The sequence below is a fragment of the Chamaea fasciata genome, unplaced genomic scaffold (assembly GCF_029207755.1).
Source record: "Chamaea fasciata isolate MVZ Bird 193981 ecotype frontalis unplaced genomic scaffold, bChaFas1.0.hap1 SCAF_2, whole genome shotgun sequence".
Classification (NCBI taxonomy): domain Eukaryota; kingdom Metazoa; phylum Chordata; class Aves; order Passeriformes; family Sylviidae; genus Chamaea; species Chamaea fasciata.
In genome coordinates this window covers 91,309,184-91,326,904 of record NW_027094087.1, presented here as the reverse complement: position 1 = coordinate 91,326,904, position 17,721 = coordinate 91,309,184, and the positions used below count along the sequence as shown (strand labels likewise).

At 37.6% G+C, this 17,721-nt stretch overlaps 1 protein-coding gene across 6 annotated transcripts in view; it reads left to right on the top strand.

Annotated features, from left to right (window-relative positions):
* ARHGEF7 (Rho guanine nucleotide exchange factor 7) overlaps positions 1-17,721 on the top strand; it is a 115,782-nt gene that overhangs the window by 60,039 nt on the left and 38,022 nt on the right. For 5 of the 6 annotated variants that reach the window (XM_066176752.1, XM_066176757.1, XM_066176756.1 and 2 more), the window contains 3 exons: positions 6,055-6,149; positions 6,430-6,525; positions 12,579-12,701. In XM_066176752.1, the coding sequence (XP_066032849.1) occupies positions 6,055-6,149; positions 6,430-6,525; positions 12,579-12,701 (314 nt within the window). Of the gene's footprint in view, positions 1-3,565; positions 3,670-6,054; positions 6,150-6,429; positions 6,526-12,578; positions 12,702-17,721 lie in introns of those variants that run through there. The other variant, XM_066176758.1, reaches the window with a different exon arrangement.

Sequence of the window (17,721 nt, the reverse complement as noted above, 5' to 3'; positions counted from 1 at the left end):
TGTTATATACAGTAGAATGCCATTTAACTAAATGCTCTTATTTGCACAAAAAAAAAAAAAAAAAAAAAAGGCTCTCTTGCCAGGAAGTACCAAAACTAGATAGGGGTACTGGTGGATTCTCATATAAACAAGATCATTATTAGTCTAATAGAATATCACATATGTGGGTTCTTAAACATGGTGCCACAAATTATTGTCTAAAGTAAGTGAATGATTGGCATTTATGTAATATGCTCATTTTATGTGTTTTGCTAATTGTTAATTTCCTTTTTCTCTCCCATCCTCCACATGTCATCAATATTCTCCAGTCTCTGTGAAATACTGAAATTCTGCTGTGTTAAAATGATTAAGTATATTTTTGTCCTTTTTGTCGAGTAAGAGACCATTTCAAAATGTTTAATTTGCTTATTTTGTATTCATGCTTGTAAATCAACTCTGTTGTTAACTTAAGGGACCTCTCCCTTATACTGGTAGATAAATTTCACAGCAAGGCAGTACGGGCAGAGTGAGCCTTTAGCACACTCCCAGGAGTTCTTAACCTGGTATTCAGACCTCTTTAGTAGATGCATGTAGAAAACACACCCAACTCTGTCTTTAAGCATGGTGTAACCATGTTGAGAATCATTTATTTATTGAGTAGATACATTGGAAAGCAAAAAAACATCTTACTGTTTTTGTTAAGCAGTGCTCCCTGCTGGTGTAAAACCAAACCACAACCTTTCTTTCCCTTCTCTTCCAAGCAGGTGTCATGGGTTTTCATTTTATATGACAAGTTTTAAAAAGGATCATAAAGCATAATTTTCTCTTTTCATCTTGTGTGGTTGTGGCATGAAAGACACCTGGAAGAACAGAGGTGTTTTGTCTGTAGTCCCTAATTGAAGGCTATGAAGCAACCTCCTGCTCCTCCATCTGGCTCTGTTCCTGCCTCTGTCAGTAGCTGCAATTCTGTGGTGAAGGGAGGAGGGCTGCAGTTCCTTGGCTACTGCATCCCACAACTACTGGTCACAATGGAAAGTATCTGTGCAGGCACACCCTTCCCTCTAACTGCAGGAAGTAATGATCTTGCTGTGGTATATCCAGTGACAAAATAGTGGATTGATAAAATTTATTTTTGTTTTCACTGTATCTCTTTATAGTGTTGTTTTTGTTTTGTTTTGTTTTGGTTTTTTGAAGTTATTATAGTGTGTGGATGCGAATTTGAGAGGTGAAAGTGTACTTAAGTGAAATGTTGAATTTGTTCAGGCATCTAAGCTATACCATACAATTTTGAAATATCACCTTTGGTTTGTGTCATTTTTATAATTATTCCCTGGATAACCCCTTCTAATCATGGAGGCTCAAGCTACTGTGCTTCAGGAAGTACAGCTCTGTGGCTGGCTTTTAAAGCAGCTTAATTAAAAACAAACAAACCCCCCACCCCAAACCCTAGTGACCATCATATACCTGCTCTTAGGATTAGTTTATTTTTCATCTTGCTCAGGTGCAACTTTCTTGGTACAATTAACCTGATTTAATAAGATGCCAACTGTTTTGACTGCTAGTTTCTTAATAACTGTTGATGACACTGTAGGGGTTGAAAATGACCAGTTCATAATAATATATAGATATGTTGTGAATTACAGCACTGACTCTGGAGTGCTGGTCTTAAGTCTGCCTGCAATGAACTGCATAATTGCCTTTTTTTCACGTTTTTCCACAATGTGGCAAATACCCCTCTGTTTTTTTAACTCACCATTTTATTCTTCTGGTTTAAAAAATGAGAGGCTGTACTGTAGCATGCCCATTGTTTCAGGGAAGTAAGACTGTACTGCTGTGTCTGAAACCGAAATTAGACATGTTGACATTTAGCTTTTCTTGAAATACATTTTGTGCTTCTGCTGGCAATATAGCTATAAAATGTTTTCAGTTATTATTAAATAGGAATGGTTTTTTTACATTTTACATGTAGGTAAGATGAACAGCAAGCCCGTTCACTGAAGTGAACTTCTGAGTTGAGTTTTTGTTCTGTCTTAATACCTAAGCTGCAGACATGAGACTTCCCTGTGCTGTGTGTCATCAGTCTGTACTGATAATAAAGTTAAGGAAAAAGCAGAAGAGCTGCAAAAAAACTTGGCAACTAGTAGCTGAAAGGATGTAACTCGAATGAAGGAGTAAATGTTAAAATCTGTGTTTAAGGCTCTCTTGGCTAGCAAGCTTGAGTTGAGACTGGTATTCTGGGACTGTGAATTATTTTTGAGTTGTGGCTATCCCCATGTGGGGATGTGCTGAGACTCTATAGTCCTCACGGGTATTTATTGCTGTTTACCTTAGGGAAGCAGGCATCACCTGAGGATACATTTGTTGGACTGAGAACAGAATCAAAGGGCAGTTCAGGAAGTGGGAGGAGAAGCTCCCTTTCTGGGAGGAGGACTGGGATAGACTAAGGGAAAAATACCTAACGTAAAGATGAGACTGCTTTCATCACCTTCCTTTGCTCTTTGCCCCCTTGTAAGCTTGTTCTTTATTTCTGTGGATTCATGGCTCTGTCTGGAGTTCATGAGGCAAATCTCATGCCTTCTTGTGTGCTTAATTAATTGCTCCTTGCACTGCGTGTTGCTGACAAGACAGTCATTTGTTATGTATGTACATTTGGCCTGGCTCAGGAATTCAGGTTAGTAGAGAATGCTGAGGTTTTGTCCTCTGTAAAATGGTGCATGTCTGTAGTAGTGTGTAGTACGAACCAGACTTGTGAGGAAGCGTTTTTCATGTAGAAGTAATTTAGTAGCCTATTACTGAAGTGGGTGTATTTGTTGTAGCATGTTATTCCCTGAAGACAGAGCAGGCATTACTCTGAGTTTTATTTTTTACTTCAGATCCCTTGAGAGTTTATAACTTTGTATCCAGAATAAAATCAGGTTCTCTGCATTTACAGTTGCTTTGAGATTAGGTAGCTTTTCTAAAAGCAGGTGAAGAAATGGGAAAATTTCTCCACAGTTATGACTATTTGGATGACCTTATTCCCTTCTAAGTGTTTGAGAAGTAGTAGACAATAAACATTCCTTTTGAGGCCTCGCTTTACAGTTGGATCAAGTTGCCTACTGAAGTTCATAAAAGTTTTTGAGGACCCTCAAGATATGGTATACTTGTGCAGTGCTTTACACTGCCCCTGTTTTAAGGAGTTCCTCATGCAAATTCTTGTGATCCAGGAAAATTACATACTCATCATGATTTTGCTCAACTAGGTGATATTTTGGTTAAGTGCCATACTACTATGATAAGATGTGAATGTGGTGCAGGATCATGCCCAAGTGTGTCTCTGGACTCTCTGCCTTTTCTCCCACCAGTTTGGGAGGTGATCATCTTCGTGTAGGTAGTTTTAAATCCATTTTTGGGTAGTAGTTATAGCCTTAGGGAGAAGGCTGAGGTTTTGTGTTACAGAACTGTTAACCACCCTTGAATTTTGTATGCCATGTGATGTGATTGAGAGAGCTGGTGCTGTATGAGCTCAGTTGTCTGTGCCTGCCATTCATCAGTGTTACAGGCTGCAAAGGCAGTCACTTCAATGCTGCTCTTTTGGTACTCGGTCGGATCTGTGCAAATGTTGTGGTGCAGTTGTGGAAACAAGGTCTTGGAGGTCTCATGGGGTCTTGCAGCAGCCAGAATGCACAGAAAGCAGGAAAGGGAAGAAAGGTGATTATTAGATCATGTGGACAAGATGTGGATATGAGGAATGTAAGGGATTTCTGGTGCCAAAATACTGAGTTGCAGTAATGACTACTTGTCACTTCAAAGCACAGTGCAAGAGTTTAATCCTCATAACTTCTCAGTAAGGTAGGTAAGTCAAGCTGGAAGAATGCAAGATATCACAGAAATTATGTTTTAGAGCTATGTAAGCAAGGTTATTCTTTGAAAATATATGTAGTGAAAAGTGTATTTGTTAAAAAGAAAGGTAATAGATTTAATGTGTTCTGGGGACTATTGAAACTGTATATCTCAAGTATTGTGTAACACTGTGAACTACTAGAATAAAAAGATATGTAAGTACATCTGGTACTCTGCGCAGGTTTTGTAGCATAGTTTTATTTACAGTGGCATTAATTTTTCTTTTTCTCCAATTGTCAGGTTACTAATTCTAGTTTTTAAGCTTTCTTGTTATTACCTCCCCCTGCCCTTTTTCCTCTAATCCCATGTTCTCCATATGGCAAAGAAAATCCTCAAAGAAAAATCCAAACAAACACAAGGAAAATAATGAATGTGTCCCACATGAAACTGTTTTTATTTCAAGCTTTTCAGACAGCTGTTTGTACTACAGAATGGAAGTAGTCTTTGAGAAAATGGGATAGTGGTGCAGTCTTTCAAGATCCTTAGCAAATTTGTTGATTTTTGTCTTTCAGTGTCTTTTAATACTGTTTAGTTCTTCATCAGGACACTGTGGTTTTGTCCCTGGCTTTCAGTGTCCTTTTCCCTACTAATTTTTCCTGTGAGCGTAATGACTTTGGGCTGGGAGATTTTTTGGGGAAAAACCGTATTGAAAAAGATTGGTTTTGCACTTAGTTTTGAACCTCATGGATGCCAAGTACTTCTACATTACCGTTTGCATTATTTGTTTTCTTTGTTTTATATATTTAAAAGAGAATATGGGGGCTAGTTAGTGCTATGATTGGCATAGGTATTTTATTTCCCTGGTCTAAATGGTAAAAAACCCCCTTAGCTTTTTTAAAATTTGTGTGCCCATATTGTACTTTATGCTGTTATTTCCCAGTTAGTAGCCATAACTTTCCCTGTGACATTCTTCTGTCAGTGTTTAGCGGAGAATGGAGACATTTTAATCTTCAGTTCAGGATTCAGACTTGCCACAAAAGAATGGACTCAAAAATGGTTTCTCTCTCTCTCTCCCCAAATGAATAGAAGCATTCAAGGAATAAGCAGAGTCAATGACACCAGTGAAAGGAACAGTGAATTCTTCATTGACATACTGAACTATTTAAAGTTATTTCATCAGGTTTGCATTTAGGAATGAATGGCTTTTTTTTATTTCCTAAGAAAGAGTATTGACTACAACAGTGAATAATGCACTCAATTACAGTCGTTCCTATAAATGCTGAAATGAGATATTACTGTAGGCTTGACAAATATGGCATGTAACAAAATGAGGTTTGTGGTGTGGCTTATGACCAGTGAATAGCAGTAAGTTTTCAAAGTTCAGCTCTGTTCACTAAACTGCATTTAATTCTAGTGATCCTATTGCTAAATAACTTTTTTGAGGCAAAAAAAAAGTTGCCTTCTAAAAGCACAGTGGAACCTGATACAATTATATTGGAGGATATCCTAAAACAGGCTCCCAAGAAATGATCCAGTAAAATGTTTTCCTGTACATACTTGGGGTTGTTCTACTTATTTGATTTATATTCAGCCAAAATCCAGGCATGTGCTGTATTTTATTAGTACCTGGCTTTGCATCAGTCTATTGTAATTTTTTTATGGTAGTGTACTCCCAGTGTAAGGTTAGGCAGCACTATTTAAAAATAATGGAATAGTGCTAATTGTATTGGTAAGTGAAGTTGGAATTACTTGATCTATGTAAGTCTGTTAATATTCAGTTATTCTAGCAGGTTATTTAGTGCATCTGAACACTCCATGAGCAACATTAGTTGTAATGTGTTGTATTTGAGACTGAGAGAATGATACTGTTCATTTCTCTTGCAACTTCTATTATGCTTTACCATCCTCTGATGAACTGTGACTGTTCTGAAGTACATAGGGGGAATAATTACCCCTGGCTGTGGAAGAAAGCTCTGTATAACTCAAATTTTCCAACAAAATATGTAGTGAAAATCCTGTTAGCTTACCATTTTTTTTCTATATACAGGATAGCTCATCTTGTGTATAGTGTTTTGGTTTTTTCCCTGTGAATTTCTAGATGTATAATATTCAGTGTTTTCTTGCTGATATTTGCATTTTTAAAGTAGGAACTCTCACTTAAGTTTTTCTCATGCTAAATAAATTTTAGTATGCTTTAAAACTGGTATTGATATATCTTAAAAAGTACCAATTAGCAATTGTCATTTATTATAGGTGCTACAAAATATATTAGAAACAGAAAATGAATATGCTAAGGAGCTACAAACAATGCTTTCAAACTACCTGCGACCATTACAAGCCAGTGAAAAGTATGTGAGTTTGTCCTGTGTTTTAAATTAAGCTTGAGATCTCTGATGTGTTGGGGAGGGTTAACATGGTCATAATGTCAATGTCAGTGTGAATTTACCTCTATGAACTGTGTGATTCTTGAGGCAGGGATTGTTTTTATTCAGTTTGCTTTCTGACTGAAACAGTCTGGTCCTTGATCTAAGAACCAGTAAGCATTTTCTTTTAATGCAATAGATAGTATTGATGCACAATTAGTCAATAGCTGCAAACCTAAACATGTTTTATTTGCTTTGGCTCCAGGTTAACCTTGACAAATACTTCATACTTAATGGGAAACCTGGAAGAAATAAGTTCTTTCCAGCAAATGCTTGTACAGTCTTTAGAAGAATGCACCAAGTAAGTACCATGCATACTGGATAGAGTAAATGCTAACATGCAAATATCTTCTATTACTTTACTTGTTGCATATTTTGTTGGGCACAGATTCTTTTTTTTTCCTTTTATTTCAAGAGTTGTTGCCAGAGCAGTGCAGTAATAGATGTTTGGAGAATATATTGATTGTTTGTACAGATACATATTGGCCCTAGGATGCAATAGCAAAGGTAGAAATTTTGATATATTTTAAGCGAAATTTTGAATTTTCATGATGCAAGTGCATACCAGTAGGAAAGCGGTGGTTTTGGGGGCATGGATTTTAAACATTTTCTTCTAAGTAAGAGAAAGGAAGAAAGAATGGAGGAATCTTATGTGATGTTGAAACAGTGGAGAAGGATGTGACTTGGATGAAGGACACTATGAGAGTGCCTGTACTTAGTATTCCTCTGACCTCAACAAAAGTGGTCATCAAAGGGTGCTGGGAGAGGTCTGCAGGACAGGCAGAATGAGCAACCTGAATTCAATAAGCCCCCTCAATGCTTGTCCTGCACCATCTAGGAAGCATGGAGCACAGAAAGAAGGGCATGAAGACACTAGTCCTCCTTCATAGATTAGGCTGACACAGTGTCTTGGTATTTTTCAGCTTGTTACCTCAGCTCTTGGGTGTGTGAGAAAGAAGGTGGCTATATAGCCTTTGCATTGTCCTAACAATTTTCTGAAACTCCACTGAAAGTGTAATTTACATTCCTAACCTCAGTTATCTCATTTTCTTTGCCTATATTCTAGTTTTGTCTGACCACGTTGTGAGTTAAGGTGACTTCCTAATCCAAATTTGCTTGGTTTCTTCCAAGTTAGTAATTTGAATTGCTACTGAGGGCTTAACAAGTTTCAGTTTGCTGTGAGAATGAATTAACGTCTTGGACGGAGAAGAGAATGCCTCTCTTGGCAACAGTGAGCTTTGGATCACCTCAGTATGTCTTGTTTTGACCTCTCCCTCCTCTCCCCTGAGCTGCTCTGTGTGAAGAAGCAGCCTTGTCATGACAGAGTATAAGCTGCCTCTCCACTGGGCAGTAACAGATGCCTGGTACTGTTGCTGACTTCAGATCTCCAACCACCTGCCTTCTGTCCCTCTCTCCTGCCTCTGTGTAACTTAGACCAGAGAGAGGGGAAGGGAGGATGGTGTGTAGTTCAGATGGCAGTTTAGCAGTGTAATGGAAATATTCTTGAAATGGTCTGTCTCTCATGCTGTGAGAAAGAACAAGAGTCATTCTGGCAAGTTTGGCTTGATCAGTTAAAGGTCTAAATCTCTGAAAATGTCGTTTGTTGACATACTCAGATGTTTCCTTTTGTTTCTTGTCACTGCTCTTTGTTGTTTCATTTGCTAGTTACCATGATTGTGTTTCTTTGTATCAGAAGTTAGGGAAATTAAATACTTTGCATGGAACAGACTGTTACCTTTTAAAACTTTTTTTCAAAGGTGGTCTTAAAAATGAGAGGAAAAGAGTATATACCTTTAAACAAATATTAATGCAAACTTCATTTTAACCTGCAGTGTAGGTTAATGTGATATCATAATGGAGCTTCAAGCTCAGAAAGCTTCATTAATAACTCTGTTTGGCTTGAACTCTTTTAAAGCACCTTTACATAATGTTCTTTATTTCTTCTTTCTGCTAGTGAAATGTTGCTGTATAATAAACTAGGAACATACTGGATACTAGTAGGTGGGCAGAGAAAGTGATGCCCTAGAGTTACTGTAGCATTATTGCAAACATTTTGTCTTATTTTCGTTTCATAAATATGCTTATCATGCTGAGTTGTATTTTCAGTTTAATTTTCGTCATAGCACATTAACTTGAACATACAGCATCCTTCTGTTTGGAATCTAATCCACTAAATCCATCATGATTCCCATCATGTAGAAGAAAGCTTGCTCTGCTGCCTTTTTTTTTTTTTTTTTTTTTGTCATTTTGCCATGTTTTTTTGGCTGGTGAACCTGTTCTGTAAACTCACATTAGCTCCTGGGCTGAAAATAGATTTATCATTTTATTTTGTTTTTGGCAGAGAGCTTATAGTTCGATCATTGAGGCACTTCGTATTGCACCATCCGGGGTGGTGTTTTATTCTAACTTGACATGTCAGAATGACCAAATGCTGTCATCCTGCCAGGTGTAATGCTTGCTGCCAACCTACCTTGCTTGACAAATTCCTTTTCTTGGGCATGAGAGTTAAATGTTTTTTGAATTCCATACCCACCTTGAAGACAGTTTGTCATTTGAGTTTTCTCTTTAACAAATCCTGGCATGTACTTCAGTGGCAGAAACTTTCCTATGCTTTCCTCCTTTTTGCCCGTGCCACTTTGGCTTTATTTAATCCTCGTGATGTTAAACTTTGGGTTGCAGGTTTTTTTCAGAACATATGATGCTGTAGTGGGTTATTTATGTGTTTTGGGGGAAATGGTTGTTTGGATATGGTTTGAGTTTAGTTGCGTGCCACCCTCCCACCCCGCCCATGGCCTTGAAGATCTTCTGGTTTATTGTTAAAGGTTTGTGTTCTTTGAACTTGTCCAGGTTGGGGTTATTTCCACCTTTGTAACTTCTGTTCTTAATTTGCCAAACAGAAGTAGTGCATGGAATAAGTCTAACTAGCATTGAGTGAGAATCTTCTAGCTGATAGGCTTCAGAGGTCCTTTTTTTTTTTTGGCTGATCAGCTTCCAGTGCACTTGGTTCATGGATGGAAAAGAACTGTAACAGACAATGCAGAGAGATGCTGTTGTAGTCTTCAATTGTGAAAGAGCAGATTTCTGACAGTGAAACATAGCAAGCGTGCTCTGTGCTCTGGTCTCTTGAAGACAAAAAGTGGTCCAGGTCTCATTCCACATCTGTGGTCCTGTGGCAAAGATCAGTTCTGCAGTAGTTCACACAGCAAAAGAGTCTCTGTGAACAAAGTCAGTGTCCATCAGGTGATCTCTGGCCTGATGGAAATGATCTCTATTGGAAGTGTTGCTCTATGGGTATTTTTGTGGCAGGAGAGTGAAACTGATTTGATCTGCTCCAGAAAAGATTCTTCCATTCACCTGGAAGTAGAAGCTGTCGGTCCATGGCAGTCCCAGTAAGGAGGGGCACATAACACACAGGCTGACTGGTGACACCAGCTATGTGCACTGCTAGACAGGATCTCCTCTGTAGCAAATTGAGGTCTTCTACGTGGTATCACAGGCTTGCCTCCTTGCCCTGTAACAGCCAGGGCAAGGCTGGGGTTTGTCCTCTGTTCCCCTCACGTCTGTGCTCTTGCAGTCACAGTAACTATTGTCTTGTTCTGTGTTTAAGTGTGAGCAGATACTTCATGTTTGGGGATGATCCTGTAATGGAATGGAATTTAAAAAAACCCCAAGCAACAAAAACAGAGGAGGAGAGGCCCGAGTGTGAAGGGGAGACTATTTAAATCTAGTCCAGAACTCATTAGTATTTCAGGTTTGGTTTTGGAGTGCAGATACAAATTAAGTCTATTAAGTCCCGGTATCATCCTTTACTTTTGGTTGTCCTGAGTATCAACAGAAATAAGGCTATCAGTATTAAGGGAATTTCAATGCAGTGTCTTTAGATATCCTGAAACAAACATGCATAGTAACTGATGTCTGAGGGCTGAGACAATTAGACAATTAGTGAATAGTGTGGTAGTAAAGATGGTGAAAATTAGACTGAAGGATTGTGAGCAAGTTGAGTAGTGCCTCAGTTTGTGCAAACTCTCTCAGAAAGTTACCAAGTGGCCCCTTATTGAAATACCTTGTAAACTGCGAAACCTCAGGAGATAATGTATTTAGTTTCTTCACAAACTGCACCTTTTGGAGTTCAATTGCACTTACTTTTTATTTCTTTCTTCAAGTTACCATACATTGGGTGCCCGTTGTAAGTCTGGAGAAACAGAACTCACAGCTGTTGGATGCAACTCCAACAGGCTGATAATGTTAGTTTGGATGTAGTCATGTGGTGATTCCTCTAGCATGCGTACAACAGCAGAGGCTTTGTTATGATTCCTTTACATTTGCAAATAGAATTTAAAACATGTATCTGGCCTTTTTTTAACTGAAGTTGGTATAACTTAAATATATGCGTAAATATTTAAATGTGATTCCTTTTTAATTAAAGTGCTAAATATGATAAGAATATTGGGATGATAACTTCAGAATAAATTGTAAAATAACTATGGTCTTTATGGAACACATTAATTACCAAAAGGTTTAGATGATGCAGTGATAGGCATTAAATTGTTTTTCTCAGCAGGTAAAGGAGATATGGATAGTTTATCTGCTGAAAATAGTAAAGCACTTGCATCTAAAGCGCATGGAATAGAAAAGTCAAAGGGGATTAGTTACCACTCCTTACAAAGTCTATTAATTATCTTAATTCAACAAAGAATGTGCAGTATAAAGTGGCAATGCATGTGCAGCATGTGAAAGAGAATAATGTCAGTCTTTGATTCTGCTAAAAGAACAGCAGACTGAGAAGACACAGATGTCTGCTTGGTGCAAACAGCCATAATTCACCCTCCACCCCCATCACTACAGTATGAAATGGGAATTTAACCATTTTTAGCAACTGTTTATTGGAGCCTCTTGTTATTTAATACTGAGTTATATGCCTTGAGTGTGTCTTCAGAGTTTGAGACTTTGGCTGCATCTATTACTTGAAGAATGTATTATTAGCTCATGCCAGATTTAATAAAGGGGGCCAGCTGCTAGGCAGGAAATGCTGCTTGGCAAGGCTGTAAGAATAGCATTCCCTCAGTGTGCTGGGGAATGCCCTTGGTTTTCCCTTAAACACCTGTAAAAGCAGCCAGTCTGTTGACTTCAGAATTTAAACTTTGTAAAAATAAAAAATGAAAACTTAAAATGTGATCCTTGGCCTTTGATATAAGTAAGAAGTGTTGATACTGAGACCTGAATGTGTCTGGTGCGATGTGTTAGCTGGGGGTTCAGCTGTCATTTTCTGGGTGTCTGTAACACAAGCATTGCTCTCAAAGCAGGGAGTGTGTTTCATCTGACTCACATTTGGAACACCTCTATGGTTAATTTTAACTTAATTTTGGGTAGACTTCCCATACTGTGCTTAATAGGAGACAGATTTACTGTTTTGGAATTCGGGGGAGAATTTCTTGGAATGAGCTTTGAATTTTGACATGTGTGACCAAACCTAAGGACTGAGACAAGATGATTGTGTTTGGGCAGAGTGGGAACATTCCCTGCCTGCAGGAGTGGTTTTCCTGGAAAGCTGAACTGTTTCTTTCCTCCTGAAGTTCACTGTAGCATCTCTCACTTTTTTCTAAAGGGGCTTTGCTGCTGAATATTGATATTTAGGAACTTTATGTACATGTCTGGGACAACTACAGAAAATACTGACTTTAAAAGAAAATCTTTTTCAGGGAAAAAAATATTTTTACAGAAAGAACTGTTGGAACTAATCTTAGAATGAAGCTCTTGGACTGTGCTAACAGTCTGTACATAGAGTACTCAGTGAGGGCTCATTTAGCTTTACAGCTGATGTGAAAACTGAAGTACTCATTTTAGGAGTTGTTAAAAAGATTAACAACAATAGTAAAATCCACTCTCACATCTTGCAAAGAAGCAAAAATTCAGCATATTTATGTTAGGCAATGCAGCCTTTATGGAAGGAGAGCAAGTGCAGGGGCAAACTGAAACATTTTATCTTGCACATGTTGTACAGTGGTTTAGACACGGTGTCAAGAATACGTTTGTAATCTGGGACTGATGAAAGCTAGTGGCCCATCTTCTGGTTAACTTCAGTGTGTGTTGTACAATTGGCCATACAGCCTTCTGCTGAAGAGGCTTAGTCCTCCAAGTGGGAGTTGCTCTGTAGAAGAGCAGAGTTTTATCCCTTCTGTCACCATTACATTGTTGCACAAATCCAAAATGTGATCCCCTACCAGACACTGTGAAGAAAATTAACTCTACCCCAGCCAAACCCAGCACAAAATATACACTGCTTTTCTGACCTTTAGTTTGTTTCTCTGTCTGGTTGGTATTACAGTATTTTCATCTTCATTACTCTGTTTTTAGGTTGCCTGAAGCTCAGCAGAGGGTTGGAGGATGTTTTCTAAATTTGATGCCACAAATGAAAAGCTTATACCTTACATACTGTGCCAACCACCCATCAGCAGTAAATGTTCTTACAGAACACAGGTATGTTAACTTTGTGGTCTTTTAAGTCTGATACGAAAGTGTATGTAACATGCACTTGAGTTGTAAAGCTGGGAGATCTCTTTTGACGTGTTTGGTGTAGTAGAACTTATTTGAGAAAAAAAATTACACATTTTTAAAAAGACAAAATGCCCCATAAAACATGTTTTATAGGGCATTTTGTCTTCTTTTGTTTTAAAAAAACACATGTTTTCAAAAAACCCAAAATGCCCCTGTTTGTGATCAGGGCAGCTTGTCACTTTTGGCAGTATTTTATCAACTATTTGAGAGAATTTTTTCATTGAAAGAACACATGCTGGACTCTGAATATGTAAACTAAACTTTACTGATAGTCATCTTTGTTTTAAAAATGTTGAGATCAAAACAAGTTTGTGAAATTATGGCATAACTGACTTGACTTAAGCTTCTTAGACAGTTGGTTCATTGTAACTTAGCCATGTAAAAGCCTGCATATACTGAACTTCATAATGATGTTATACCCTTAGCTTTACTTCTGCGTGTTATGAAAGAAGTGTGAGTTTTACTAGATTATTATTTTCTGTAAGAAGTATGATGCTTAGTTAGCATGATGTAGGTTGCTCAGCTTTTGGACAGACCTTAAATTTGCACGGAAGATGTCCTGTATCACCTTGAGGGAAAAGTATTGAGGCAAGAATTTGATGAAAGTAGTCAGCTTTCATAGGCTTTCACTATAAACTTGTATTCTGATGACTCTCATGCTGAAGCAGCTGTTAGTTTGGGGCTCTTTATGCTTGCTTGTGGTGCAGGACAGAACCATAATTCTTTGGAGGTTGGCTATGGGACACATTCTAGCAGGATATACGTTCTTTTTTGCTTCACACACCCCTCTCCTTTTTGCCTTGTTGCGTTGGATTAAAGTAAAGATATTTTGAGTACTCACAAGACTTAGAAAACAAAAAGGATCACAATAGATTTTTTTCCTATAGTATTAGCTTCTTTCAGGAACTCAAATTTCATTTTCACAGCAACATTGTGGCATGTTTGTGAGCTTTTCTCAAAGTATTATGAAGACAAAAAACCTTCTAGTTACCGAATACTCTGAACTTTCACTTAAGTTATTAATACATGTAACTATATTCCAACCCCAGCTGGAAAAATCAAGCTGCAAATTCACATTACAGTATAGGCAGAAAGAAGGTAAGTTTTTGTCATTAAAATTCAGCAAGGCAGAAGTATTTTTAAAGTCCCCCGATGAAATCCCTATGTGCTTGCTTTCTTTCAAATGGCCTTCTTCTTAGTACCATTTTCTGTAAATGGTTTTTAATGCTCTTGGGCTTAGAATATTTTTTGCTTGTTTGAGTCTTTATGCTCTTTCCATACAGAGGTCTGGGATTTAACCGATAGATGGAAGCTGGCATGTGACAGCAAAGTGATCATCTGCATTTCTTTAGATTCGGGGATATCTGTAAAGGATTATCTCAGAACTCAGATGGAAATGTGAGAGAGGAAAGCTGTTTGTTCTGCAAATGGAGAAGAGAAGCATTTCTTCTCTTTCATGTTTCATTTTGTGTAAGATGTCCTGAGAAAAATTCATCTTCAAGTCTCTAAAGTCAGCTTGACATCAAGTCCTGGTGGAGACAATATAAATATCATAGAGGAGTTAAATAATATGGTTGTGGAAATTAGTTCATATGAGATAGCTCAACAGAAGAGAAGTTGAGATAGACAGTTTTCTGTCTAATGCTATTGTGTTACTAGGCATGAGTCAACAGAATTGCATCCTATTCTTTCTAATTACCCCTATTTTATTATTCTAATACCTTAAATTTTGTTGTTCGACGTTGCTGTAGGTAGCAAGTGGCCTGACTGAATATTTTGTTTGAGACAACTGCTATGAAGAAATCAGAAAGTGGCTTTAAGCAGTTCTGAATCTCTTCCTCTCAGAGTGCTGGAAAACTTTTAATTACATTGTTTCAAAGCAAAGGGAAGGAGAAAAATAACAAACTGGTTGGAGGCATGAAGAAATGTAAAATACTCAGAACTGTCTTTGTTTAGCTGAAATAATTTGAGTTTGTAAAAACATCCCCTATAAACCTTAATTTAAAAACTGCTGTGAGGTGTGAGGATAGCCATGGTTGTAGTAATGGTGAAACAATTCCACTGCAGTTTATACTGGGTAAAATACCAAGGTTTAAGGTTTTTAAGAAAAGGCAGTGTTTGTTGACTGGTTTGTCAGTACAATTTTAGAAGAGTGTCCAAACCCATGTATTTTAATACTAGCAAAAATAGGGCAAAGAAATAAGTGTATGTGGAATACTCGGACTTCAATATCATGTTTGTAGCATCTGTGCTCTTCAGTAGCATTTTAGAAAAGAAAAGGGAACTATCTGGAGCAGTTTGATTTGCAACATAAATTCTTACTGTCTGCATAAATTCTTACTGTCTGTTTCTTTCCATGAGCTCTGTGCAATTCATAAACTGAACACATATGAAATAATTGTACCCCTGAAAGGCTTTTTACGAAAAAACCTAGCAAATGTCATATCCTTATATCACAAATTAGTATTTTCTACTCAGTTTATTAGACTGCTTGTTTTCTGGAAACCCATACCAACAAAAAAATCTTCTAGATAATTGCTCTAGGCAAAGGTTTTTAAAATTTTTATGAAAGATACTACTTCTATTACTGTTTTGTTTTTACTGTCACTGGCTGAAAGAAGCTTGAAAGAAATTGGTTGAAACATTACCTGTATTCTTTCTTCAGAGTGATTGGATCACTTACATTAAAATTGTAAGCGGTTGTCTGGTTTGGTGGAGCATTACATGTGGAAGTTTTATATGTCATTTTCTGAGCTATCAAGGGCACTCTTCAAGCACTGTTGTAAGACCTGTTAAAATGTTGTTGACACCTTGTAAAGGCTCTGTGTATATGTATAGGTAAAACTCGATATTAATGTGCTCAGAATTACTGTGCACTTCTAGACAAAAACTTTCTTTGAATAGCATTCTTGTGGAGTAGATTCTAAATAGCAGTCCTGGGGATGTGGTTGGAGATTTAAAATGGGCATTCAATTGGAATGTGACTGGTTTTTTTTCCTTTCTTTTAAATGCCATCTAGTATGAATACAAATCTGTTTCCACTTAGTCTTTTGTCATTTGCTTCTTGATCATATGCAGCAGCAACATGGAGGCTTTTATTCAGTTAATACAGAATAAGGTTTGTGTGTGCATGTATGTTCATGTTTATGTAAATGTAGTCTGGATCAAAGGGGGTCAATTACGTTATTTTAAAAACAAGACACTTATCATGTTCAAATCTTCAAAGTCACAAATACCTTTCATTTCATTAAGTTAAAGTATTAATAGTCAGACAATTAAAAGACCATTAAAATAGTAGGAGACCTGAGTATCTGTGAACATGAAGAAATGGGAGTAAAGCTTAATGCAGCCCATGCATGACTTCAGGTTTCAGAGCTATGTATTTGCCTCTGATAATCACAGCAACAACAAAATCTTTCTATTAAGCTTGGGAACAGATTCTCTTCTTGGTTCTAGTTGTGGCTTTTTAAGTTTTAACCAGGTGTTAGAGTTGGTATGCAGTATAACTTCTCCAATTTTATACTGTCTTGAAATTTGGTAGGTGCTTTTTTTCTCAGGAATTGTTTTGGAGCTATTGCATACTTTTTTCCCAGTGTTTAAATTCCTTCTGCTTAATGAATCAAGAATTTTGAAGGATTAAGTAATTTTTCCTCAGATCTGTCATTCTATCTTGTAATTGTGTCTTAAGCCACTGGCTAGAGCTGGAGAGGTGGAGTTTGCTGGGTACAGTTGGGTGGTGCTCTGACAGAGCTCAGAGTTTTGCATGATCCCTTCTCATAATGGCCGTAGTGCCACTGTGCACCATCCCTATCTCATTTTCTTTATTCCACAACAGTCCCAGCTTTTTAGCTCCATTGTATCAGGTTTGGTTTTACTATTTACAGCTTGAAGATCCTCGTTCAGGTCTAAGGATAGGTGTTCCAATATATGGTATTATTTTAGGAGATAATTTTGCTTGCTGGTGAGACCAGTACTGCCTTGAGGGTGTAGAGTTTAGTCAAAGTAGCGCTGTTCTTGTGTGGGCTTCTGATCATAGACGTATGCTTGCCTTCCAGTAAGAGAAGGAACAGAATGAGCAACGGAAGGCATGAAAGAGTGGATTTCCTGCAGATTAAAAAACCCAGTTGGATACAAAGTACAGAAATGGGTAATTGCAGCAGGATAAGGAGTGCCAGGAACATGAAATGTTACCTAGCTGGGAAAGATCACAAGCAACAAAGTTCAGTGCTACAAGAAAATCTAGCAAAAGAGCAGGCAGAAGCTAGGACTTCTACTTCCTATGGACTATATTCAAAAACAAGAGAAAAGATATTTGAGTATGGGATTCACTGAAGGTTGGATAACATAATTTAAAAAAACCAAATAACAGGCCCCACTTATCAGTGGTCAAAAAATTCTTTTGAAGAAATATGGACAGATGTAACCAGCATCAGGTATGTGATTTTTGAGGGATAGAGTGGGGTGTTAAACTTTATTACTTTGTTTAAACAGCAGTATATTTATTTTAAAACAGATGGAAGAAAAATCTTACCAGATGAAAATTTAATTTGATGAAAAGGCAGTTGAAAATTACTAACACGCACCTGTTTGTTTTTTTTTTTTTATTTTGCAAAGCGTTTAATATCAAGCCAGTTCTCAGCAGCAGGAAAGCTATCCACAAATCTTTACTTGTTACATTAATTTTGCTAGATTCTTCTGTTCTCTTGGATAACATGTCCCAAATATATTCTACACTTGCACCACAGACCTAGCAGTCTGGATAAAATTTGTGGAGCTGGAATATCACAATTACTCCGAGTAACTGGAGCATGGAATACAGATCAGCTTGAGTCAGAAAACTCTTTGTGCCTCCCCCACTTTGGTGGATCCCTGAGCCTGCAAGTGTGCAGGCTGATGTCATACGCCGAGCAGCAGTGCCTGGGAGAGGAGCTTGCCTGGGAGG